Source organism: Idiotropiscis lumnitzeri, chromosome 5 (genome assembly GCF_059441095.1).
Source record: "Idiotropiscis lumnitzeri isolate Australia: NSW breed Sydney's pygmy pipehorse chromosome 5, RoL_Ilum_1.0, whole genome shotgun sequence".
Classification (NCBI taxonomy): Eukaryota; Metazoa; Chordata; class Actinopteri; order Syngnathiformes; family Syngnathidae; genus Idiotropiscis; species Idiotropiscis lumnitzeri.
Window position 1 is genome coordinate 15232581 of NC_142395.1, and position 27763 is coordinate 15260343.

The 27763-nt window shown below is 40.7% G+C and overlaps 1 protein-coding gene across 1 annotated transcript; it reads right to left on the reverse strand.

The window, feature by feature from the left end:
- Window positions 1–26161, reverse strand: tent4b (terminal nucleotidyltransferase 4B). Its single transcript, XM_088295886.1, has 12 exons — window positions 25357–26161; window positions 10533–10656; window positions 8858–8904; window positions 7615–7735; window positions 6427–6534; window positions 6227–6355; window positions 4645–4858; window positions 4229–4355; window positions 3815–3918; window positions 2989–3215; window positions 2066–2212; window positions 1–1822 (listed from the first exon to the last, which is right to left on the reverse strand). The coding sequence occupies exons 1-12, from the start codon at window positions 25812–25814 to the stop codon at window positions 1673–1675; spliced, it is 1956 nt and encodes a 651-aa protein (XP_088152012.1). The 5' UTR covers window positions 25815–26161; the 3' UTR covers window positions 1–1672.
- Between the last annotated feature and the right edge of the window lie 1602 nt (window positions 26162–27763).

Sequence of the window (27763 nt, forward strand, 5' to 3'; positions counted from 1 at the left end):
GTTGTTGTTTGTTTTTATTGCATGAAATTTGTGAAAAGCAGCAGACGATACAGTCGGTACAGTTGGGAACCTTCCTTTGACGTCTAGGAAGATTTGTGTTCGCTTCGGGACATTCACACTTTACATGGCCGACCTTTTAACTTTCCACGACCCTCCAACTTTATCCCGTATTACTGTTGTTACTAAAACCATATCGCCAAGTCCTTATATACCACAACACAAGTGCTTAGGTACTGCATTTAAATCTAGTATTGCATTGAAAATGGCTGCCAAGATTATTTAAAATTGGACTGTATTTACTGGCTGTAATCTGGTTATTAGGTATAATATCAATAATATATTTTTTATTATTGATGGGTTGTAGATGTGAAGTTGAAAATGTAAATGCAGTACAAGCAGTACAAGGGTTGCGGTTTCACAGTGTGATTCTAGCACCACCTACAGGTTATACGTTGAACTGCAATGACAAAGGAGAATTGGAGGTTTGTCTTAAAAACCGGTTTTCCCAAATTTGAGGGGATTCTTAAGGATTTTAATGACCATCCAAACATATTGTTGAGGCAAAACTTGTCATTGTTGTAGTAATAAATTATTTTGTGAGGGGTTCATATGAGAATGTTTGGGATGTTTCTGTTTTGATACACAACAAAACATAACCTCCCCTTTCCCCAAAAGTAGACCAGCCACATTAAAAAAAAAAAAACATGACTCTTAAAATGGTCTCTCAAATATTTGTTGTCATTGTACCTGATTAAGCTTCCCCCACATCGCAGCATCTACACACATAGCCTCCTCAAAGGGTTCATATTGTATATATTTATCCATATATCCATATACTATAGGCATATAGTCCATAAAAAAATAAATACATTTAACAAATACAGTTTGTCGCCACAATTTTACCGCTAACACATTTTTAATGTATATATCTCAATAAAATTGTGTAAATTCCGCTTGAACTCTACCTTACAAGGCAGAGAATCCCTAACAGTTTAGTCAGGTGTGGGGGGGAGATGTGGGTTTGTGAATTTAATTGATCGTCCATTTTTATTTATCGTTTAGTATTAGTATGTACAGCATGTGTTGCATTTTCAGTAGGCTTGTGTGGAAAAAGTTTTGGAAACCCTGACATATATGGACGTGCGATTACCATAAAGGTTAACAAACAGGGAGAGTAAAAAGAAGGATGCTGATGATGGTGATGATTGGTCATGTTGGCATGGCAACGAGTCACCCGTTGAAAAAAACTGCGGGCGCATTTTTTTGTAAAAAGACCATTCTATGAAATAGTTTCCCATTTTTTTACTTTTTAGTGTTTTTTTCCTACAAATTGTCCTCTGACCTGTTCAGACATAACAACAAAAATCATCCCCCCAAAATCATGCATAAGTTACACCTCAATGCTGTCATTTAAAAAAAGAAATCATTTTTTTTTTGTACATTTGAAGCCATTTCCACATTTTTTTTCTTTTTTATAGAAACTTTTCCCCCCCAACAGCAGAAGTCTGTGCTGTATTGCTCCAAAAGAGAATATTCCTCTCCTGTACATCAGGAGGCGCTCAAGGCAAAAAGAACAAAAGGGTGCTGGCTCGCAGAGAGAAAACTGCTCGTTCTTCTCCTTTTTTTTCTCCTTTAAAGAGTCATGGCGGGGTGAGGGACCAAGGCTACTTCCCTATCTGCAGAGCTCCTCCGGTGCAGAGTCCCGCACATTTTTCCTCTTCTTGCCGTTGCCCTGGTGGTGTGGTCGGTTACTTGGGTGACTTTTGCCATTTCCGGAGGAGCGAGGGGAGCTCTGCTGGCCACCCTTGTGTTGAGAGCGGGCCTGAAAAGTAGACAAAATGGATAGACGATGTATGATAATTGCCTGGAGGTGCTGAATTAATCACAATTATTTAACACTGTGTTGGGGGAGCACGGTGTATTTGTGGATAGTATGCCCGGCCTTGCAATGGAGGGGTCCTGAATTTGAATCTCAGACCGAGGGTTAAAAGTAATTGAAAAACACATTGAGTGTGCTTTCAGGTCTATGTCGTTGTGTCAAAGATGTAATGTTAGCGGAACAAACCTTTCCTCCCTTGTTGCCTGCGGGTGGAGTGTTGGTCGTGCGATTCTGCGACCGGTGATTGGTCACCACGGCCGACTTTTCTCTGTGAGCGCTAGCAGCTCGACCCGACTGCTGCTTGGCCGTCTTGCACGGTGTGCCGTCCGAGTCCTTGGAAAAACACAGGATGACAATGACAATTCCGTTGTGCAACTACTACTACATTAATCTAGAGTGAACTAAGATCTTCCGTTCAGAAGTTGATTTTATTTTATTATAAGGAAATAAAGTTAAAAAATAAATAAAAACTAAACCATAAAAACAACGATACCCTATTTTACTTGAATTTGGCATGTTTTATTCAACTAAAAATAAAAAACTGTAACTTCATGTATTTCACCCTGTTACTGCGCTAAAAATTGACTTGCCAAAACCTTAGGACATTTTTTTTTCACTTAAAATAATCAAAAGTACAATAAAATGTTTATTTTAGAAAAAAAAAAAAATCAGACCAAACACAACCTCTTTTTTCTCTATTAGAAAAGTAAAATACCATAATAATCTACATTTTTTATGTCACAAAAGAATTATAAAAATGTAGATTAATGAATGATTAAATAAATAAACAAACAATACCCTATTTGTCCTAGCGTCACCATGTTTGGCCTAATTTAATTTTATTTCCATTTCATGTCATCCTGTTTGTTGTTTGATTTCATCAATAGATTTTTTTAAGACACTATGTGTTTTTTTTCCCCAAAGTTACAAATGTTAGGCTTTGTTGCATTCCCCTCTCCGCCATTATCTTACATCGCGGAAGACTACATACTTAAATTTCTAAACTTCAGTTACATTAGTTACGGGGAGGAAAAAAATCCTGAACGATGTTTGTAACAGAGTTCTGAGTGTGTGAAGCATGAATAGGAGGTTCAAGATACAAGACTGACCCCGTCGCTGGAGCTGGAGGACGTGGTGGAGGGCGAAAGCGGGGACGAGGACGGCGACAAGCGCAGGGAAGGAGATGGCGACGATGACGAGTTGGACGATGAGGTTTTGCTCCTTGTCGGCAGAATTACTACCACGTCATCATCATCGTCCTCCTCCTCTCCTTCAACCGGAACGTTGTTGTTGCAATGGTCAAGTTGTTGGGACTCGAACAGCGTCACGTCATTTCCTGAAATAAGCGACAAAGGGATAAATGAGCCAAGATTTCAGGTTTTAGGGCAACAAAGTACTGGAGCCGAGGCAAATTTAAAGCTGGTGGTATGTTTTTAATCAAATGTAACCTTTCGATGCAAGTCACAAAAGAATCTGTAATACGGTTGTAAAAAAAAAAAAATTAAGCTTGAAAATACGAATGTAACAAAATTTGAATGTAACAAGATATCACGTTTTATTTGAAACACTATTTATTTATCAGCCTTTAAAATGACATCGCTTGTATAGAAACGACTCATAAAAAGGAGTTCGGGTGAAATTTCAGCTTGAGTCAAAAATGCACGATTTTATAGGTAAACTTCAGTTGATCTCTTAACTTCTAAGCATCCAACTGTTCAGTTTTTGAGTACCGTTAGCACATTTTGTTCCCTAACAAGGATCTGAATGGCAAAATTCACAACAGATGCAGAACTGTCTAATTTCAAATCGTCCAGGAACTATATTGATTGAGGTCTATTGTTTTAATGGTCTGCCTTCAAGTTGTGGCCCTAAGGTTAAAAAGTGTGGACACCGCTTGTTGAGGGTGAGTGTGAACATTTGTTTTGGGTGACGTACGGTTGAGCGGCAGATCCTTCTGGGACGGGCTCCCCCAGTTCTTTCGGATCCACTCCCTGTAGTCGTCCACCTCCTGAGTCACGCGAATGATTCGGCCAAGTATGCTGTGAGTAAGGAACAACAGTGTTTACAGAGCAGAACGCCAAAGATGAGCTTGCACAATGGAATGGAAACTATTTAAAGTCTCGTTACAAGAAATGCAAGCAGTAAGATCGTTTGTAAGAACCTGCAATTGGAAATTAGGGGAGGAATCAATTATGGTAAACAGATTTAGTAGTGATACAAAGTCAAAGGTTGTTTTTTTCCTTTTAATCAGTATATTTGAGCTAATTCTCATCCCAGGTGCCACCAAAACAGAAAATTAAGCCAATGAGGCTGATTATTTGCCATTAACAATGAGATGCGCTTACTTACCTCTCTGTGTCGTTGTTGGGGTAGTATTTGGCGATGGGAGACACGGCGTGGCTGAGCACCACGTAGGCGTAGTCAAACGCTTGCTTCACCTGCATGGCGCCGTACGAGCTACGACCAACGTCGTTGTCTGTGGGACGACACAATTGTATTTGAGAAGACGGACAGCTGCAGCCAAATGGAGACTGTGGCGTTAAATACTGCAACGTCCCCAAAGGTAAGGTAACATTAGCATGCCTGTTCTGAGTAATTTCTAGGAGTGTATCCTTAAATGCTAGAGTGTAACAAATATGGAACTTCTAGAGGAGACTGACGGGAAGCTAGAAACGAGACCGCTGCGGCAAAGTGGAGACTGTGGTGCAAAATAATGTAGCATGTTAAAAAATAAATAATACATAAACGAATGAATGAATTCCCACCTGGCTGTAGCGGGTCCTCGATGTAGAGCATGGAGGGCCTGTAGCCGTCCATCATGTACTTCTGAACCTCGTCTTTGGCCACGTAGCAGCCGCCGTCTTTTATCCGAATGCCCGTTTTTAGATAGTTAAAATGTCGTCCGTAGAGCTCAAAGAACTCGATGAGTAGCACACCAAAGTTGATGTTGGGGCTGCAAACATCCTCCCTATAGTGGAGCTAGTGGGGGTAAAAGCAAGAAGAACAATGTCCAGGATTGTAAGTGGTGGTCTGTGAGAGAGAAATTGTGGGTCTGCATAATCATTTTCAATAAATTATAATATATCATTTTCCAAAACTGCATAACTACATGCGGGCAACCTCTAATTGCTCTTCATCGTCTTGCCTTCGGGATAGTTCAAAGCTCTGATATGATGGTGACACATGACACAAATCCATGCCTACACATACACTCCACATGCGTCATTTCATGCAGGCGAGGTAAGGTGACCTCTACAAAATATTTGTGGCTTGGAAGCACATAACTCGCGCAATTTGTATAAGTAGGCACCACGTCTTTGGCAATGTTTCCACTTGGCTCCTTTCTAGGTTTATGCAACACAATGTGAAAATGACACAAATTAAAGTCACTAGTTGTTGTTGTTTTTGTTTGTTTATTTAAATAGTAACAACTACAGTGGGAAAAGCCGCGGACGATGGCAACCAAATGGCTAAGTTGGCAACAATGACTGTGCTTTTGTGAGCTTGCTTCTCTCCCTCTTCACATCCATGTTGTTCGAAGAAGCAGTGCTGATCAGGTAGCAACAACACGAATAAGGAATTGTATTCAATTCAATTGAAACGTTTTAAAAAAATTGAAAAATTCCAGGGCATTTATGAACTGCGCATGGTCGTTCTCATGGTTTTGACTGCACATAAAGAAGCACAACACAGATCCAGCCACTTGTCCATGCTCAGACGTTTATTTACTGAAATGTCTCAACCAAACTGTTGTGCATAACCCAAATTGTTGTAAACAGGGGTTTGTTTGTAACCACGGTTATCTGTAAGGCATCTATTTTTCAGGATAATGTTGTAAAACAAGTGTGTAATGATGTCAAGATCCAGTTCTCCATGTTTTCAATCTCTCTTGGCAACAACCCACTTGATTTAAATGATCAGCTCATCAGCAAGCTCTGAAGAAGCCTGATAAGTATCCTGCTCATTTGAATCAGGTGTGTTGCAGCCGGGAGAGATAGAAAACATGCAGGCATTCATACAGGCAATTCTAAAGTTTTTGGAAGCGGCATGACAGCTACCTGCAGTTTTTCACTATATTTGGCAGGGTTGGCTCCTACGGCGGGAGAGTATTTTAAGTAACAAAATGTTAAATAACAATAATATAATGTACAAGTAGCTGAAATACTTCAGAAAAGAGTGCTTGTTTGAGTCAGTGGGGGGTTTCTGTGCAAATAATCACACAGGTATCAGTCTGTCTCTTTTTGAGCCATGTATGTTTAATGCCATTCCTTGAAAAAAAAAGTACGGGTTGCTTGGACCCCAAAAGTATAAGAAACCCTGTATTAGTGTGACGCAGCATTGACACACCTGCAGGAAGCTGACGGCCATGAGGAAGAGACTGTAGGAGCCGATTCCGCCCGTGAAAACCTCATTGAGGTCCCTCTGCAGGAGAAACTGCTTGAGCACCAGGACCAGGTAAGGCAGCACAGGGTATTTCTGCACAGCAGGAAGATGATGTTGACACGTGCAAGTGGCCTCAAAGTGCGGTGATATTGAAGCAACAATACCTCTTTGAATTCCTTGATGAGGCAGGCCGCTTTGACACCGCTCTTTACATTGAAGCTGATGTCCACCTTGACCTTCGTGAAGGAGTCGGTCAACTTGATGATGGGCACCTTGGAAGATGCAACAACAATGACATTGAGAACTTGGTTTCAACTTCAGGGATTTCATTTAGTCATGGTATGTTCATCAGTGCTGTACACTTTCAGCATGGAAAAGTGTACAAGCTTTCCTTTGTTTTGTTTTGCGCTAACACTACCGAATCTTTAAAATTTTAACGTCTTTTTAACAAACTGACAAAAGAAAGCATTTTCCAGCCGTCAAAAGAAAGTCGAAGAAAAAGAAATGGCAAATGACTTGATCACGTCACAGCGCTTTGTGCATTATGGGTGCGAATCCGAGTTGTTGGTACCTCTTTTTCTTATTCATGCGGCATTTTTTTACTTTTAGTCCAAAAAATTGCCCCTGCGATTGGCTGACAACCAATTCAGGGTGTACCCCGCCTACTGCCCGAAGACAGCTGGGATAGGCTCCAGCACCCCCTGCGACCCAAATGAGGAGAACCGGTATAGAAAATTGATGGATGGATAGGCCAAAAATACGATAATTAACAAGGTTGGTTAGCAGCTAAATATCCATATGCAACTCTGCATTGTTTACATTTCAAATAATCACTTCGACAACATTCCAAGGAAATCACAATGTCCCATCACTAGTGAGTTATTTTTTTTCAGAACAGGCCTGCGGGCTACTCACGTGGTCCTTGAGGTCACCAGGTTCCCGCAGGCACCATGTTAGTGCCCCCTGGTGTACAGTGGGTACATGTACTATTTGACATCGTAACCAAAAATATTTTCAACCAGTTGTGGAAACGTACGTTGCATTATTCCATAAAATAGGAAAAGTTAATTAAAAACAATCGATGGGACCAAAATCATCTGTAGTATTAAAAAAGTAAAAACAAAAACATTGTCGCCTGCGTCAACTTGACTCCTCCTTTTCCAAGGAAAGGAAACTGAGCGTTTCTAAAATACAAAGATGGAATGTTCTGAAAGTGGGCCAGCAAGGCAACGCCATCACAGCACTATTGGACTGGGAGATAAGTCCTCGGGGTTTCCTTGTGTGACAACTTCTCAGTGGCGGTTATTTATAAATGTGAAGAGAATGTGTATCAAAAGTGTGTTCACACTCACCGTGGCTTTGTCCAGAACTTTGATGGAGTTCTTGTCGGCCACGTTCCTCTTGCGGAGAGCCTCTTCCAGTGTCCACAGGGGGAGTGTTTCCCACTTCCCGAATACCACCAAGTCGATGTCACTGTGGAGGACCGTACAACAAAAATAAGACCTTTGGTGACAAATAGTGGAAATTCACCTTTAAAGTCACAAAAAAATTCTTATTTGACTTCACGCAGGACCTAAATTAATTTTGTGAGACATCTCAGCAAGCAAACTGATTGGATTAAGAGTACTTTGCTTTTTATTTGTCTTTTACAATTCTGTGATTCCAGAACCTAAAGATACCAGTGATGGGAAAAATGTGAGATAAAAGCAACAAATGTAAGGCACAAAATATGTAGAACCGTCTCTGTCCTGGCTGCTTAGAATAAAAAGATAAAATACAAAAATAAAAAGGGGGGGGGGGCGATACGGTCAAAGGTTGAGAGCATGTTATATTATTTTAAAGCGTTCCTGTGAATTTACTCAACAAACTGCAGATGGGTGGAGATGTTTATTGGGTGAGGCCTTTACTTGTGCAAACTCATTGTTGACAATTCGTGTCGAGCGAAAATTGAGTTAAAAAACAAAAAAACAAAAGGAAAAAAAAGACGACCGAGGAAAGAGGTGCAGTAAAACCAGACAGAATGAAAACGTCGGCTTTAGGGAGCCACTAGATTGTCAGAGTCACCTGGAAAACTAAGTTGCCATTAAAGGCGTTGGCTCTACTGAGAAAGATCAAACTGAAATAAATTAGTCATGTCTTAGTTAACTTCTTTTCATACTTGCAGGACAGCTAAAACGCAGGCAAACTACGTACAGGTTGAGAGTGTGCTTGATGAGTTTGACATTTTTGCACATTCCAAGTTAGTCTTTTATTTGACAAAATGTGTATTTCTTATTGGTAATTGTTTAATATACTGCAAAAGGCTATCATGCAAATCAACGCAGAAATATTTGGCATATTAAAAAAGACCTCATATGATAAGATCCCATTCCGCCGAGAGACTTAAGTAGGTGCTGCAAGTTGGTTAGCAAAATATTTCAAAGGGGCTCAGCTTAAATATACCGTAACGTGAATGAACTAATTTGCTGTCAATCAGGGCATGGAGACTTTTGGAAGAAATAAGGTCACTAAGTGCAACCACTTGTTTGATTAAATGTTCGAATGTCTTGTACCGTTAATAAAGATTTAATTGGCCTGACAGGGTTGGTGACTCACCTTGTTGGCAAATAGAGGCCCGTGCTGAAGCTTCCAAATACCTGCACCTGTGGGGGAAATTGCACCACGTTCGTCACAACAGAAACAAGTATGCCAATACAGCGAAACCTCTGTAACGCATATTGATCAATTAAGTGCCAATAGTTGGCGAGGACAGGACAGTTGAAAATAAAAGCCCGGTACATTAACCCTCAATCTTTTTGACGCAGAAGACGTTCTCTAAAAACCCAAAGGTGTGGTGCAAACATTACTATTATTTTATAGAACAAAACATTATCCCCATCCATTTAGGGTTATAATGACGAGCGTGCTTGTGTTGTAAATCAGAAGCGACAATAAAAATAATAATAGCGCGGCACTTCAAGCCAATGATCTTGTCCAACCTTCCACCTTTTAAACCTCCTGTTGAGCAACAACCGCTGCTGGCTGAACAGAAATAGACTAAAGCCCTTTCTTAAACCCCGAGAATAAAAATCTAGTGTCTGTGTGTGCAAGTACGTGGCTAAGCCGATTGCAAAACCGTGTTTGTGAATGAATGAACTCCAGCCGACCGGTTGCCCCGCGTCCCCGTCCTGAGCCTGTGCACGCCGACAACTCGACTCGCTGGCTTGTGTTGTGTCAAGTGTGTGTAGAGGGCCGGGAGTGCGCCAACACTACGACGGGTCTGTGACTTCAGAATTTTGCAATAAAAACATTTTTGGTGTTTGTTTGTTTTTGCCTTAGAAGTGTTTTAGTTTCACTTCTTCAACATTTGCATTGTATGAAATTGGTTCATTGATGATTCAGGAACTTTATTTTGTTCGAGAATTTTTGACTTTTTTTTTCCATTTCGTTTATTCAACACGGGATATTTCAATGTATTCTGTTTGCATTATTATTTTGTGCTGCACCATTGATATGTTATAAATTGTATTTGTTTATTGGGTTTGAACCACCTCTGCACACGGCTAACATATAAGAAGGTAACATGATGGAAAAATTGATCAAATAAACAAATACGGCAATTAAGTAGGGCTCCAACTATGTTTAGAATCAAAAGAATCTTCTCCTACCGTCACCTTAACCCTATTGCGTCAATTAGTGGTAAACAATACGTGTTTTGATTTCCATCCCTTTATTCAAAAACGGGATGTTTCAGTATTTCAAAATGGCAGAGCAGAAAATGTACAAATGTAAATGAATTATGCTTTAGGTTTGGTCCGGAACACCTGTCAGAAAAGCCGCAAAAATGTTGATTATTGTTTTCCAAAGTAAAAGTAGATGTTTGCAAACGTCTTATTCTGGGGGGGAAAAAACCACACACGCAAACATAATCTGCTTTCATGGAGTACTACAAATATGCGAGAACACTTCCTGGCAAGAGGCTGATATTGCGAGGATTTGGGCAATTTTTAGTTTAACAAGGTCTCTGAACGATTAATCGGTTATCAAAAAGAATTAAGTGTCAATTAAAATGATCATAATCTTCGCATCTCTGCAATTGAGACAATGTGGATGCACTCTGAATCAGCAGTGACTCAGACTTGGTTGTAAAAAAAATATGCTTGCTCATTTCTACCTATGTATCGTCAAATGTTACAAATACCGTCGCAACTGCATTAAAATGCCAGATTGAGAGTACAAAGAACAGTGCGATGCAGTCAAGTGGAGACTTTGTAGTAGCTAATAGCAATACCTCAGCGCTTGGCCAAAGATTGTGGATGACTCCTTTAATTCTGTCCACCACCTCCAGCCTCAACTTCTCCTCCTCCGGCCGTGGCGAGATGTATGCGTAAAAGTCTCTTATCTCTTCATGTAACCTGGATGACAACGAAAAATTGTAATTAGGGTTAGGGTTAAGGTTTGCTGGGTATCTTCTTTTGAATACAATCTTTACATTCCTGTAAAGAGAATTTACCACTGTGTAAAAAAACTACAGCTGAGCGATTTGGCCTTAATATTCCCGAACATTTCATTCTAATTTTTTCAGCTTATAGTATAGAAAAAGCAAAGGACAATTTTATAATAAAAAAAAAAGTTTTTCTTTATTTTGCGTTCCTCACCAGGATTACATTTATTTTCCTGGTACAAAAAAAAAATTCCCTCACCAATGTTTGTTTTCAAACAAATTAACAAATATTGTATTTTTTTTACTTCATGATAACGTGAAAATAAAGGCTTTTTCTTAGAAAAATTACCCACTGTCAAAACAAGTAGACCCGTAAAAAAAAAAATAACACTTGAAAAGTTCGACAATTCAATATCATAAAATGAGGCATCAAATTGTATGCCTCGGTTGGTCCAAAGAGTTGTGCCAGTGAGGCACGCAAGCCTGGAAAGCAGCTTGAAAGCACATACCTCGGGTCAAATGTTTCTGATAAATACAGAAAAGAAAATTGACTGTTATAGCCAGCCTTGCTACTTTTCATACTCAAAACAATGTGAAAGGCAGTGATCTGTGTGTGAATGTACAAATGTTTTTTTTTTTAAAAAAAACCAGTGAAGAAAAATCTAAATAAATTTTTAAGGAGCACACAAGAGCTCAAATTTCAATCGGTCATGAATGCAGCTATCAAATTGCTCAACGGGTCACATTCCGCTACTGCAGAGAATGACCTTTGCTCATATTGTGGGAAGTTAATAATTAGTACAAAAACAAAAAAGGAATGTGCACATATGACAAAGGAGGAATCACGGCAGAGGCTGCGGCTTATTTAGCTACCCGGCAACAATCAAAATGAGGAATCCCAGCTGTGGCCCACCGGCGGTGTCATGTGGCTGCAGTGCCGAGGGCATGCAACCTTCAGAGCGGGTCACCCTGCCCGCATACGGCGACCTCTTTCTTGTGACCGCCTTTATCTGCAAAAAGGGAGGCACTGCTGGAAAAACAGCCATTTGGAAAACTGCTTCAAAAACACACAAGTGCCATAAACAATCTGAGCTTGGATTGTGGACGCGCTCAAGAATGGTTTGGAGCAAAACAACAAGATGGTTATGTGTGTAGAGCCAATTCACAATCATCATCTAAGTGGGTTCTCAACGAGGGCTGCAAACGAATTTTCATTTTATTTTTCACAAAATCAGTCACTTATTTTGACAATTTGGGAAAAAAAAGGTTCAACCCTGTTTAAGGGTTAGCCCTGTTTACTCAAAAATAGGGTGTTATTTCGATAGCAGTCACACTTGGTTCGGTTTAGTTCTTGCTAGGTGAGGTGAAATGCGTCACAAGCTTCTGTAGTCAGTGGGGAGGGAAAAAAAACAAAAAAAAGACTGTGGGGAAAAATACGACTGTTTGACAACTCATCAGAATTGAAAGCAACGCCCTTTATTGACATTCACGTCTTTGGAACTGAGAAGCCAGTTGGACTGCATTGCCAGTTCTGAAAATGTGTTTGTGAGTGAGCCCTTCTCAATCGTGACATCACAAGTCATCCGTCCATCCATTATCTGAGCCGCTTTTCCTCACAAGGGTCGTGGGGTGTGCTGGAGCCTATCCCAGCTGTCACCGGGCAGCAGGCGTGATACACCCTGGACTCGTTGCCGGCCAATCGCAAGGCACACAAACACAAACAATCATCCACGCTCACAATCATACCAAAGAACAATTTAGAGTGTTCAACCAACATACCATGCATGTGTTTAGAATGTGGGACAAAACCGGAGTATCTGGGGAAAACCCAGGCAGGCACGGCGAGAGCATGCAAACTCTACACAGGAAGGCCGGGGCTCGAAAGCAAACACACGACCTCTTCACTGTAAGGCGGCTTTGCTAGCCAGTTGACCACCGTGCCAATCTCAAGTCATTTAATTTACATTTGACCAGACCAACATAGAGTTTATCCACCCATGATTTGGAAATAGGCTCGGTGTACATCCGTAATTTTCAAGTGCTGGACTACTCCACTACGCCAGAAATGCTGTGAGAGAATTCAAGATCAACAAATCCATATTTAACAAGTGGAGGAAGCAGGAAGACAAGCTTGACAAAAGGAACCCCAACCGCTGGACATTGGAGGAAACGGCATTCAAAGTTAAGTTGCTTGCGTGTGAGCGATGGATGACAGATGGCGAACAAAGCTTTACCTAGGCCGGGAGGCAGCGCAGGGTGAGCAATGCCAAAATTTGAGCGGATTGTGCGGCTTACACTGTTCTTCGAGCTTTCACCAAAGCCGGCATCACATCTGAGGGACCGCACGGCAGCAACACTGACTGACAATGACGAGAGGGAACCTGCAGTGTTTGATGGAGAACTTGCCCAGCTGTTCATTTCGTACAACCAAATTCATTTTTTCTCCCACTGCCTTTTTTAAAACATACCCTTGCATGCCTGCTAGCTTATGTTTTAGCAAGCATGCATGCTCAGCTAAGGTATTTCTTAACATGTTTGCAGCGCCTTATGGTTACTTTGACTTCACGGATGCTTGCTTTTCTCTTTAGATTTTGAACCACTTTTCAAGTCACAGTGCACTATTGCTGACTCAGTTTGCTGTGGAAACAAAAGCTGTACACGTCTGTGAAAAGATGAACATGACGCCGAACGCCACCCGAAATGTAATTTCAAACGGACTATGAGAAGTGTATATTAAGTGTGTTGTAATTCTTGTGCCACTGAGTATTTTGACTATGGAGTATCACAGATTTGAAGACCCTCGGGAATTGTTTTAAATTGTGGGGGGAAATTGCATAGTAGGTCTTCTTTAAAAAGCTGAGGTTGGCTCCTAAAACAAAACAGCAGCAACAATGCTCTTCTCTCTGGTCAAGTGCATGAAAACAAAACACTTCGACCTTTAACCCATCACTGCGTTTAAAAAAAAAACTAAGGCAGTAGACAGTAGAGGTGAGGGAATCCATCCAAATAGTGACAATATTGATACTTGTGTCACTAGTTTTCTTTTAGAAGCCACACAATGCCGACACGGACAAGAGACGATATGTTAATTGTTTCCACGGAAGCGGTGCAGTGAAGGGAAAAGGGAGCAACTGCATTTTTTAAAATTTATTTTTAACTAATATATTTATTTATTCATGTTTAATCCAGACATGACAATGAGGTTAACGACCGCCATGGCTCACCTGTTTTCTGTTTGCTCATGTGACATTCGCAAGCTGCGCCCTTAGGCATTGTGATGTCATTTTCAATCGGCAGCCCTGAGATTGATACAAACTTGATTTTGAATAGTGGGGCCTCATAGAAAAATAAAAATATAGCAAAGATGATTTTTGACTTGACTTACCAATTTAAGACAGTTAAAAAAAAAAAAAAAGAGTGGGCAGGCACTCCAGAAGACACAGCTATTAATTAAAAGTCAATTTTCCATTGTGGAGTATCTTTTAATACAGCAATATAAAACCAAAAACTATTCATTTCAAAGGGTGAAAAAAAAAAAATTAAATAAAAGAATCACCTTAACTAGCACACCGAGCTAGTTTGTTTGCCTGAAATGGTCCGAAATAGTGAGCTGGCCAAAGCTCCAATGTAATGACTAATCCCTTTTATTTTTCTTTCGCTTCTCTCCCTTCCCTTGTGCCAAGTGCAGTAACCAGCATCCCATCAGAGGACGATTAGGTTTCATTTGACGCTAAATGAAAGTTAACAGCTCATCTCTGCATGTTCACAACACAGCTCTCTGTAGCCTTTGGGGGCAAAATAAAACAGCACAATCTATTTCCCACACAATGCTGGTTCAAAGTCGTATTAAAAAAAAAAAATCTGATTAATTAAGGTTTTTAGCAGTGGAGTAAAGCAAAACTGTCTTAAGTTTCATTCATAAGTTTCAATTCCCGGTAAACGGGGCAGGCCACGGAAATTCTCCTCACCCAAACAACCTCCTCAGATTGAATTACAGGTCCTGCGGCCTCTTGGCAACATTTATCCGATTAATCCCACTTGTGTGGATTATAGTAAAGTTACATAATCTTTTGCAAAAGACAGAGTGCCCCTGGGTGAAGTGTTTCCAAAACAACATTATGTTCCACTTGATTGCTGTGAATGTTAGCATTTCTCACAGTATGCTAATTCTGCACAAAAAAAAAAAATAATACTTGAGCAAAACATTGCAGAAAATTAATGATGATCCATATGAGGACTGTTTTGCCTTGGCAGAGGTTTGCTCTCTGCAGGGTACCATCCAGGCCACCTCCCACTGCGGTTTATGGATGACCAGTTTCAACTGATAACTAAAGCTGTAAGCAGACGCTAAAAATCTTAGGATGGTACTTTAGTTTTAAAGTGGCGAGTTGGTTTACCCCGGGGATGGCATGCACATGCTTATCTATTCAGACACTCAGGAGCATCTTTAAATACCCTGCACCCCCGCCCCCAAAAAATGCATCTACGTAACCAAATTAACAAAATGTGTAATGACAGACTTTGTTGTCTCCCCAGCTTCCTCGACGCCATGACGCTATTCTGACCAATGTGGAACAACCTTTGCATCTAAAAACTCGCAAGTGTCCCGTGACACCACGTGCCTCGACTTTGAGGTGAAAGAACCGCACATGACACGTTGCTTCTTTACAAAGAGGACAAGCATAAACAAGGGGCAAGGAGGTGTCTATGTCTCACAGATGTCAGATTCATAAATGTTTAATCAACGTAGTGATCCGAGGTGCTAATTGTTGGCCACCGGCTCCTGTTACACCGACATCTACTGGTGTTGGTCTGGGACTATCAACACTTGATTAATTTCATCATCCAAGCTCCCATGCCCAAAATGGGAATGTAGCATATCCATGTTCGACTGTAAAGGTTAATGACATCAATAAAGGGATATTGCTGAGTCATGTTTCAGTCCTGGTATGGATGGAGGGACTCACAATAAGCTCCAACCTCACACTTGATGTGTGAAGAGTTGCATTACTTGTAATGACGAGTAGGCTCACTGGACATGCGCTCAGAAGGCAATTTCACATGGAAAGTATTGCAGCAGAGCCATAACAGAAGATAGGAAAGATGGGTGCAGTTTCACACAGGGACAATAGATACAGCAATCAGATTTGAGATGATCTCATGGGAAATGTGACGTTGGACTTATGAAAAAAAAAGAAATAATCACAATTAGTTTTGTATTCATTTAAATCATGATTATTTAAATGATTATTTGGGGGGGGGACAAAACCATGAATTGTTTAAATGTAAACAATATTAAGAAAAATCAAATTCGTTGTAACACTATAATTAAGTATATTCCTTTTGGATTGGATTGTTTATAAAACTGTTTATTTTAAAGTGAAAAAAGGCGCAAATGTATAAATCCGGGTATGGTTTCCTTGCATAAAGGAACAATTTATTGGAGTATATTTGCAATACACATACATTAACATAGAACTTTTGTAACATTTAAATAAACAATTTCAATTGAAAGCTCAAATTTTGAAGTCAAGTATACTAAATGTAGTACATTAGAAATTATAAATTGACTACTATTTGAAAAAAAAGTTATATAAAAAAATAATAGTGTCTATAATTATTGGTTTTTATGATGATGCCAATTTTGTAATCATTGAGTGTAATCATAATCGTTAATTGAATTTCGATTAATTGCACAGCCCTAATGTGACATCAAAAAATACTTTTTGCAACACAACTGGAGACATGTGAATGTCGGGACTTCAGCCCTGGCAAACATAAGCCTCTTTCTTTTTCATCTGTAAAGATCCCGCAAAACTGCAGCATATGACCAGAAACAAAAGACTCATCTGCCTTTGGGGTTTTGTTGTTTTTCTCTTTTTCATTTTTTACACATGCTATGGCCGTAACAGGGTGCTCTTTCTTGCAGGCACACAGCATCCCACAATTAGATTGATTTCAAAGACAGACATCGGTGGGGAATTCCCTTCCACACAGCTAGTGTGTCTCCCCAGGGATGCCACAGGAAATTATCCAATTTCATTTCACCTGGTCGGAATTTTTTTTTAAAGTAGTGTATTTTTTGTTCAACTACCTTTCTCACCATCCACCTTATCGCCAACCATCAGACAGCAGCAGAATTATAACCTTTGTTTTATTTCTATATTAAAAAGAAAAAAAAGGATGTACACACGTTTCATGTTTTTTCGAACACTGAAATTTCCCGTGTGGATGTAATAAAGTACAGTCGTTTCTTGAGATAAGGGTGACCCAATATACAAAGTTTTCGAGATACGAGCCGCCATTCAGGCTTTGAAACTTGAGATATGAATGCTGTATGGTGGCAGTGAAATGAACTGGGCTCACTTCAAAATAGCAGCACTTGGGCAAATGGCAAACAATTATTCAAAAAAAGACGCTTTAATCTGTTCAATGCCACTCCAAGTTGACGCTTGTAGTCAAACTAAACATAAAACAGGGAATTAGGCTGTGTATTTTAAACAACCCGAGCTTAGCATTTCAGTCTGCTAGTATAATGCTAATACATCTATGTACTAATGCGTCAACATTATGAGCAAATAGATCGAAAACAAATGGTACAACAACATGCAAAGTGCACCGACAATATGACAGGACTCACGTTCATATAACCTTAATCTTTTGCAACGGGTGACTAATACCGGTAGCATAAAAGAGTTGGGGCATTAAGATGAATCCCACTAGATATCTAGGCAGGACACGCTCCGCTACAACATGATAAGTTTCTGCATCCAGGCGGAACTTCATGCTGCAGATGGACTTGTCCTGTCTAGAACTCAAGTGGGCTCCAGAACATTGCCTCATTGAAGAGTATATCCGTTAGTCCCTCAGCTGGCGAGGACGGCCACACCAGCAGTAGTAGTAGTATACACTTGGGCTGCAACCCACAATTATTTTAAATCGATTCATTTGTGTGTTTTTTTTTTATTAATCTGCTATTTAAAAAAAAAATATATATACCATATTTTTACAACCAAAAGACGAGCTGTATCAAAGGGCGCAGCACTAGTTGACGGTGCTATTTCTGTATTTAATACTTAGACTGGGCGCGCCGCATGACGAGGCGCGTGTTGGCATGCTAGCTCGCGAATGCTACTGGCTGTTAGTCGCAGAACTTCAGCTCAGACCAATCAGAGATGTCATGGCAACACATCTAATTGACTATGTCAGGGTAGGGATGTCACTGGTCACCACACTCCTTAGAGTCATGGTTTCAAATCAAAACCATAAATATCTCTGAACAGCATACAAGCAAATAATGAAACAAAAAAATAAAATTAACACGAAACATGCATCTCTCATGCCATTCCTGTCACCAAAAGAAATAAAAATAACACAAAAACAGTACTGAGGCATTCTGGGAGATTATCAGACTGAGATCTGCCCTTTTGTCCAGCTTTCTCTTGCACCATCACCGAAGACATATTCACAATGTATTTGTCACACTCAATTTGGAGCGTAGATGTCTCAGACTTTGGCCAGCAGGGTGTGCTAACATGCACTCTGCAATTCCCCAAAGGGACAGGCTCACTTGTGGAGAGAGTTGTGCAGTCTATATAATAGGCACGTCGCATGATAAGGCTCCTCGTTTGTTTTGGGGTGGCAATTTGAGACTTTAAAGAGCGCCTTATGGTCGCGAAAATACGGTATATTATTTTTTAATTTCTAAAGAGGTAATTATATTAAAATTGACAGTGCAGAAAACATCAATTAGGATTCCGTGAGTGTTTTGGTCCATAATGTAAGAAATGGGCAAAAATGTTGATAATTGCTTCCAATGTAAGAGGAGATGACAATTTTAAATGAAACAATGGGTCCAAACGATTAATCAATTATCAAAATAGATGTTGACTAATTTGCTCATCAGTTGTTGATTAATGGATTAATTTTTGCACCTATAATTTAACCAAATAATTACTGTACGTTTTTATGAAATCCAATATTAGAGCGCTATTATTCCTCATTAAAATACACATTCCAACATTTGTTGATGTTTTTTGCTGGGGAGGCTGGAACTGATTAATGGAATTTCCATTGATTTCAATGGGTAAATATGATTTGAGATACAGGTGTGGTCACAGAACAACAAACTCATATCTCAAGGCACAAATATATTTCTTGGTCTATACCAGAAACATACAGTGACAGGGGGAAAAAAATAACGCTTGTCGACGAGATGTCACAAGATACAAACTAACAAATGTATGAGTGAATTGTGACTTAGCTTTTAAGACAACTTTTTCTGACATCTCTCAATGGTGGTGCCCTGGTGAGAGTTTTGCAGTGTAAAATAAATGCATTGGCTCATCATAAGGTAAATAAACTCTATACTCTCATCCTACAGACAGCAAACAACTATTAGACCAAAATCAAAGTAACGGTGCACTCCATTCCGCCACAAGAGCTTCATGACATGATGAATCAATTCCACACACTCTTTACGACTGAGTCATTGATTACAATGGCTCCTCTCTTCTGGGCAATAAAACATTAAAACAATCAGCATGTGTCTGGCCCCTTGGACAAAAAGTGCAAACGTTGCTTGCTTTATCAGAATGGGGCACATGCAGGCTTATCCGTCGGATAAAAACCACACAGAAAGCGTGACTTATGTTGTGCATGTGCATCGCAGAATGCACCTGGTGGCAGCAAGCATGCAGGCGGGCAGGGTTACACCACACAAGAAAGGCACAAAGTATTGAGTAATTGACACATTGGTGTACAGGAGCGGTATGGGTGTGCTGGTGCTGGGAAAGCGACAATCAAACCACAAGTGTTTAAGTGACTTAGCAGTTTAGATGCCTTCGGCTCAGGCACCATTTTAGGAGCTGAAAAAAAAAGTGAGGCCTGCTACATTATTTAATCCAACCCCTGAACAGTTTTTAAAAACTTTTGAAATGATCATAACAAAAGCCTGGCATTTGAACTGGGGTGCATTGACTTTTTATGCGATGTATTTTAAACGCCATCAATTCGGTGTGAAGTGGGCCTGCACCTATCAAATATGTCGGCATTTGGATAGCCTACTAAAATTCTAAAGAATAAACAGAAGTTTTTCTGTGTTATAAATACAGTACTGATGACAAAAAAACTGAAAACACCCAATTAGTTTTCATTTTCAGATATTTAACATTTTATACATAAATTTAAACGGCATAGTGGCCCACTATTTCCATTTCAAGAATCCTTCGTGAGATTTTATACGTATCTCTCCCCAAAGTTTTTGTTCTATGAGATGAGGTGACGTCAGAAGCACAGTAGAGATTTGGACGGCTAAAACAACACACTTGAGTGAACCTGTTTTGTTAAAAAGTAATCAGCTGGAAAGGCAACGGTGTCAGGTTGTCAGCATCATAGTGTGCAAAGTCATTTACGTCTACTGCCTTTGGAAAGTAATCTGACGAGGCTCGCACAGTTGATATGGAGCACTTGAGCGCTGCTAGCGCTTGCTAGCACTAGCTAATGCAATACAGTAGAATACAACTTCATTTATATAGCGCATTTAACAACAGCTGGAGCTGTAAAAAAGCGCTTTCCATATGGTGTAATATCAATTAGAACATAAATTAAAACACAAACATAAAAAAGATACCAGATGAACAGCGGAACAGCGACAGTCTCATGTTGAGTCGAAAGCTAAAGAATAAAAATGTGTCTAAGGCTTGCTAGTGCCAGCTTACATTTGCTAGCGCTGCTAATTGGGCGGTTGAACGTTATTTCAGAACGTCGTAGTCGGTAGCAACAATTTAAACAAAGTTTAGAAGACTAGTCAAGTCGGCAGTTACGCCATGACACACTGCCGTTAAAAGTCAAGTTTACCTAGGTACTGATACATATTTGGTAAGCTCCGGTTTATTTTGAAGTTGGCCTTCTTCCAGCGTTTGCAGTGGGTTACCTTCATGCAGATCATAAACAATTGTTGCTGTGGTTAGCTTGACACGTCTTGGTAGTGTACACGTAAATAAGCGGGTACCCGCGGCAGAACAAATGCCTCAAGAATTTATTTTTTTTTAATGGGGGTATCCGAATTACTCTAGGATTTGTTTTAGCTCGAGTATGAAGTTTGCATGCTCTTGAAAGAAACTCACGTTACAAATAGACATTTTTTACAATAAACAGTGGTTTACGTCTTAGTTCGAACACTAAGAACCATTTATTTTAAAAATTGCCTGAAGTAGAAGGTTTTACAGAGGCCACAGCAAAACCGAGGATCAAAATATTCTTATTCCTAGTATTTCAAACTGAGAAAAATAAAATATGAATTGGACCATCATCTGCTGAAAGTTCCTTAATTTGGACCAGCTCAACAACAACCGACTAGTGCACAACTCACAGGAGAAGCTCTCCCAGGCTATCCTAACTTCCTGAATCCATATAAAGCAGCTCACCAACAGAGTTACACCAAGACAAAAAAAAAGGGGGGGGGGGCGGGAACTCTCCCCTCATTGGACACCCACAAAGGGGGCTCAGGTTTCTGCCTTGGGTTTGCGGAAGTCAAATCGGTGCAGAGCAAGTCAAAATTGTGAGTCGGGACGCTTGGGTGGGACTAAAAGAGAGAGAGAACGAGAGAGCGAGCGAGACAGAACAAGAAAGGCGAGTGTGGAAAACAAATAAGCACATGCCGTCGTCTACCATGTCCAAATATAGCGTAGACAGTCCCCAGGGCGGAAGAATAGTGAATGTATTCAAGATGTACGCCCACCTTCACCCTCGCCTCTGCTTGCGAGGACACAAATCATATGCTGTGATGGGTGGCAGATTTACGGCCGCTCGCAACCTCAAATCACATAGAGATGGATTTATACACTGCAATACAAAATGAAATGAGAAGCAGCACAAGAGAGGCTCAGTTAGACCAAAAACAAGCACAAACTTCCAAGCTCTTGAGTTGGATTGAGATCCACGTGGTCCGAGTGATACAATTGCTGTTTTTGCTTTAAAGTGAGGAAATTGAGCAATAGCAGAATAAAAAAAAAAAGGGGGGGGGGGCAAACAAATGAAATTGCATCTCTTCTGATCACAATCAGTTCTCTTTCAAATTGGATATAAAATGTTTTATCAATGCTTACGACATTGGCCGTTATATCATATATAAGCACTGACAGCCAACCTTTGTTACTGAGGGTGTCAACAAGTCATTTTATACCAAAAGAAGCAAAAAAAGTATGACGTAAAACCTGACACAAAAACACTATATTCCAAAATTTCTCTACAAAATAATACCTTAAAGAGGCATAGCGCAGCTCCAAGGCTGAAAATTAGTCCCCTGTTTTGAACCAATCAAATTAGTGAACAGAGGTTCCACTGTGCGCTACATTAGAAGTGCTTCCATCATAAAAAAAGTAAAACTGCAGACAGCAGCTGCTGCAGTAATATTAACGCTGTCGAGCGGAATCCTTGTACCGCCAAAATTACATAAATTAAATTAATTGACCATTTTAACATTTCAAGCGGTCACACAAGTTTAAAAAATAAGCTAACCGCTATTAATTCTAAAATGTAAAACGAAAAAAAAAACATCCACTGACATGGCAAACGTTTCATACAGGGGATCCAGCAAAACTGGCACACGGGCAACACAAGATCTGTTTTTTATCCTTTTGTGTGTTTACCAGCACCCAACAAGCTTTTTAATTAAAAAAAAATAAATAAATAAATAAAAAAATACAATAATAATAAAATCTAGTAGGTTAATGGGACATTCTAAATTGTCCAAAAGTGTGATTGTGAGCGCAGATAGTTGTTTGTCTTTACGTGCCCTGCGATTGGCTGGCAACCAGTTCAGGGTGCACCCTGCCTACTGCGCAAAGAGAGGTGGGATAGGCTCCATAACGCCCGCGACCCTCCCATGGATGGCTGGATAAACAGAGAGGAGCTGCCGTATGAAAAGAAAACAGACAGACTCCAAGGCAGCTGGCAATTCATTTATTAATTCAAATGTATTTGTTGGGGAGTCTCGAGTATCAGCAGCGCATCTTCAAAAGTTAAGCTGAAAATTTAAACCCTGAAGTTAACTCTTTTTTTAAACTGATCTCTTACGCGGTATCTCATTGAGTGGCGAATACTTTTTAACATAGCAAATGTTGTCTTTTTCGTCAGGGTTCCTAAAATGTTGCACAAGCGTGTTCACAGACTGTAAAACTGTCTGAACATGTTCAAGATTTCTTTGCAACATGTAAAACTGTTTACGACAAGTAAAACCAGTGCGTGAGCATTTTTGCAACCTTTTTCAATATTTTACGAACGCTGACAAAAAGCCTAAATTCGCTGTTAGCAAGCGTTCGCCACTCAGTTAGACACAAACTTTAGCGGCCTTTAGAGTTGTAAAAAAAAGCTCGATGTGGATATTCGTCAAAATGACAAATGTCGGCGCGGATATTCGGCTGGGCCGATAATTGGTCTCCTCTTAATAAAAATAGCGACTGGTGAGTGTAATTCTCATAAGGAAACAGACATGAGCATACTTGTTCACCGCATACTAATCCATAATTAAAAATACAAAAACTTGTTTGAGTAAGTGAAATTTAACCAAAAGTCAAACTGTTATTCTAACATATTTCAGCAGTTTCTTTTTTTCTAAAATAATATAATTAATGAATATCATTTGCTAAAAGTTCCATGACAGCCACATTTTGAACCTGAAAACCATTGTAACTTTTCTTCGGACTCCCTACAGTAATTCTTGTTAGTCAACTTGATCTCTGCCGTAAAGCACCTGTGGTAAAACAATACGTCTCGTCTCTCAGCCAAGGACGGCCACGCTCTCACTTGTTGTGTGCGGTGACACAGGAGGCATAAGGCGGTATTTGACACATTGACTGATTAACATGCTGTCCAACTATATATACACTGTACATGTGACTTACTGTACACGTGCCTGTGTCAGCAAAGTAAAACAGTTTCAACTACACAATTAACCACAAGCATAAAAAATGACCAACAGCTTGGTTATATTCCCTTGAAATAAAATCTTAGTTTTGATTGCCCGCAAAATGCTCTGCGTGGAAACCCAAATAGTTGCTCCAACCATATTACATAATTGTAGCTGCAAATGCTCATCATGTTTGTTATAGCTTGTTTTGAGCAGAAGTCAAGGAGAAAACATGTGGCAAGCAAGTCATTCCCTAAAATGCGGAAGGCCACACTTTGCCCAGCTCTGCCCTACATGCACATGGAGTTGATACAACCGCTGCACATGCTGTGTGAAATGTACAGCATGTGTGTTCGAGAGTGGGTGGGTCACGTGACTAGTGTGTCAAGTACAGAGTGGAGTGGGCGGACTTTGTGGCATTGGGTGCACGTTGTGCTCATGTGCAGCAGAGCTGGCCCAAGGCATGAACCAACTAAGCACCTGCTCAGGCCCCACGACCACAAAGTCGGGAGTATGAGGAAGAACAGAATGACATTAAGTGGAATGCTTAATTTAGGTTATTTGTTTAGAATTCTTAGACTAAAACTGTAGCATGTTTTAATAGCGTTTGAGGCCTATTTTTACCTTTTATGTTTTTTTAACTATATTAACGGACAGAAAGAATCACTAAATTAAAAAAAAACATTACAAACAAAATAAAGTAGAATTTAATCACAGATTAGAATTACTGAAAACAAGAAAATTAAGGGAGATTCAAATAAATGGGCTGTTCCTAGCAAGGATTGCATGACGAAACCATCTTAAAATCCCTCCTTCCACTAAACACGCCACTGTTCAGTTGTTTTTGATGAAAACTTTTTAGGCCTACTAAAATTACTGACACAGGGTATCACTCTGGCCGATACCGGCCTTACTTTAAGATATTGGGTACTTGTGGAGCTTGTTGATACCAGCCTTCAATACTCAAGGCAAACAAACAATAATAATCGGTAAGTCCCACTTGGCAGTGGTTGGCGCTGTTTGACACCTGGGCAAATCATCATCGGAATCAGAAAATAATAATGTTTTTTGTTAATGTGTTTAATTGAGTTTTACATATTAAAGTAATAGAGGTAAGAGTGTACAGGGATTGGTCAGAATTTTTTTTTATTGAATTAAAAACACTTGTTAGGATTATTTTGACTTCCTTCATCCTTTCTCATGCAATGGACTATTCCATATTGGTCCTGCACAAGCCAAACAAACAAGTCAGTGGTGCTTTGTGAGGAAAATAAGTTATCCCAGCGTAGCAGACAAGAAGAGAAAGCAAGCGCAAAACAAAACCATTTTTAAGAAAACTAAGTTGCAAACTTTTATCAGGTGGATACCAACAGACAACAACAAGAGCCAGATATTTTTGCCTGCCACAGGAGCACTGCTGTCAGTGTCATCCAAGAAGGAGATGAAGTGGAGTGACCCGCGATGCTTTTCATTTCCAAGATGTGGGTAACCAAAATGATCACATTTCTAAAAAGTGCCCCTCTCTAATTTCCAGTTAAATGTGTAGAATAGATGAGTTGTTTGCTTGATTTGACTTAATCAAGATTTTAAGGACTTCATATGACGAAGCAAAGATAATTTACCCTAATGCATTCTTCTTGGTTGACGATCATCATTAATATATTTGCAATATACGGATATAGAGGGGCCCCCTGCCTGGGTAGGTCTTGGGCCCTCGATTGTGACTAAAATAGGGCCCCAAAAACACAAACCTTCTCTTACCCCACGATCCCTTCCGAGTAGTTCCTGCTTTTCCACGGCGTGCCCGCGTAGACGTCGCGGCCCTCCGGGTCCGGGCCACCGTTCAAGAGGCTGAAATTGAATCCGAAAGTGCTCGCCTTGTTATCCCGTTTCCGCTTATTGGGGTGCCCGTCCGCCGGGCCCCTGCTGCTCGGTTCAGCCGCTCGATGGTTGCGGTTGCCGGACTCCAGCGGCAAAAAGTCCCGCTGTTCCATGAGCTCGCCGTCCCCGGTGGGACTCGTCATGATCGACTCGGACGGCCCGGTCCCAGCGGCAGGGAGGACGGCTCCGGACGCCGCGCTGAGGCTCGCTTTCAGGATGCCGAAGCTGTTGTTGACGTGCAGGTAGCCGAGCCCTTGGGTTGTCTCCCAGATCTGCATCCACAGGTTGTTGGCGGGTCCGCGTTGTTCTGGTTGGAACCAGGCGATTCGCGGATCCATCAAACGAGAGTAGACAAAAAAAATAAAAAACCTCCCCCACCCCTCCTCCCCACCCCTCCCGTGAACAGCTAGCCAAGCTAGCCTTAGCTCGCCTCGCTTTGCCCCCCCGTTACTTCTTCCAATTTTGTCCCTCGGAGACGGCGTAGACACACGGCGATAGAGCACAAAAAGACGACGAGAGTATCCGTAGACTGTCACCAGCACCTGCTACGGTTGTTAACCTTTTTTTAATAACCCCACGGGCGAACACGAGAACGTGCAGTACCCGATGGAGCGTCTCTCTCTCTCTCTCTCACCCTGACCCTTTCCTCGGAATCCTAACTCCCTCAATGGCGGAGCTTAGCCGAACTGCAGCGCAGTGCGCATGCGCGAGTAGGGGTGGGCGGAGAAATTTGTTACGTAAAAGCGTAGTCTTTTTTTCGCGTGCTCGTTACGTAACGACGTCGAGTTTACGTGACCGTCCAGATGTGTTGCAAGAGATAGATAGATAGATAGATAGATAGATAGATAGATAGATAGATAGATAGATAGATAGTGATAACATTTAAAAAATAAGACAGTTAGTCATCTCTGTCTGGTCAAAGGTACAATAATGTGTTACTGTAAAAATTGAGCTTCAGAAGTAAAGAAAAATGACATAGTTGTGGATGTTGGAAACCAGCCTCATCAAGCAATAGTGGAATATTGAGCGACAATATACTCACGAATGTAATAGAAAGTGAAAAAAACAAGTGGGCTCTTATTGATCTCTGAAGTATTGGGAAAAACCCGCAATAGAAAAGCTATTAAAACCTTGAATATCTGTGAACATTTTGATATTTTTTTGTAAACGTTTATTCCCCCTGGCATTAGAGTGTTTTATTTATTTTATTTTGTGTTTTTATTTGGTTGATATTCAAGAATGGTGTTTTATTCAGTTTTGCACCGTTACAGCTGGTGACGAGACCTTTTATAGGTTGTGCAAATGTTAATAAAGTAAAAAAAAAAGAATGAATGAAAGGAGAGAAATGGAAAGAAAAAAAGACCTGACGCCTCTTCATTTCTGTCTGCTGTCAGTTTGCCCGGACTGCGGTTTGGTGCTGATACTACTGACTCAGGTCTGATAAAGGATGAAACACTGAGACAGTGTCTACGTGAAGCATTAATTCAACTTGTGTTTTGCGAGAATTATTTTGCACTTTATGATAAACATTGGCCCTTAGTTTGTAAAACAACCAATGACAATGTAGCCTTGGCTGACGAGTAGTATTCCAAAAGAAAAAGAGTTTTACACTTTACTGTCTGCTTCAAGCCGTGATCTTCAACTCTCACTGGAGCGGTTTGCAGCCAAGTGTGAAGCAGTTGGGATGAAGATCAGCACCTCCAAATCTGAGACCATGGTCTCTCCAGGTCAGGGAAGAGATCCTGCCCTAAGTGGAGGAGTTCTAGTATTTTAGGGTCTTGTTCACAAGTGAGGGGAGAATGGAGAGTGACATCGACTGCTTGCTCCGATGCGGACCTTGTATCGGTCTGGCGTGGTGAAGGATCGGAGGGTTGTGACAGAAAGAACAAGATCTCACTTACAAGCGGGCGTTAGAGTTACCTCCGCAGGTTGTCCAGGCTTTTCCTTAGAGATAGGGGGAGAAGCTCGGTCATCCGACAGGCACTCAGAGTCGAGCCGCTGCCTCTCTGCGTTGAGAGGCGCCAGATGAGGTGCCTCTGTCATCTGATTAGAATGCCTCCACTGTGAGGTTGTTTCAGGCATGTCCCACCGGCAAGAGGCCCAGAGGACGACTCAGGACACTAATATTGCCTTTATTAGTCCCACAATGGGGAAATTCGAGATTCGAACCCAGGCCTCCTGGGGAGACTGGGTCCTGAACGCGGCGCCTTAGACCACTCGGCCATCCTGGAGAGACTGTGTCTCCGGGCTGGCCTGAGAACGACTGGGGATCCCTCCGGAAGAGCTG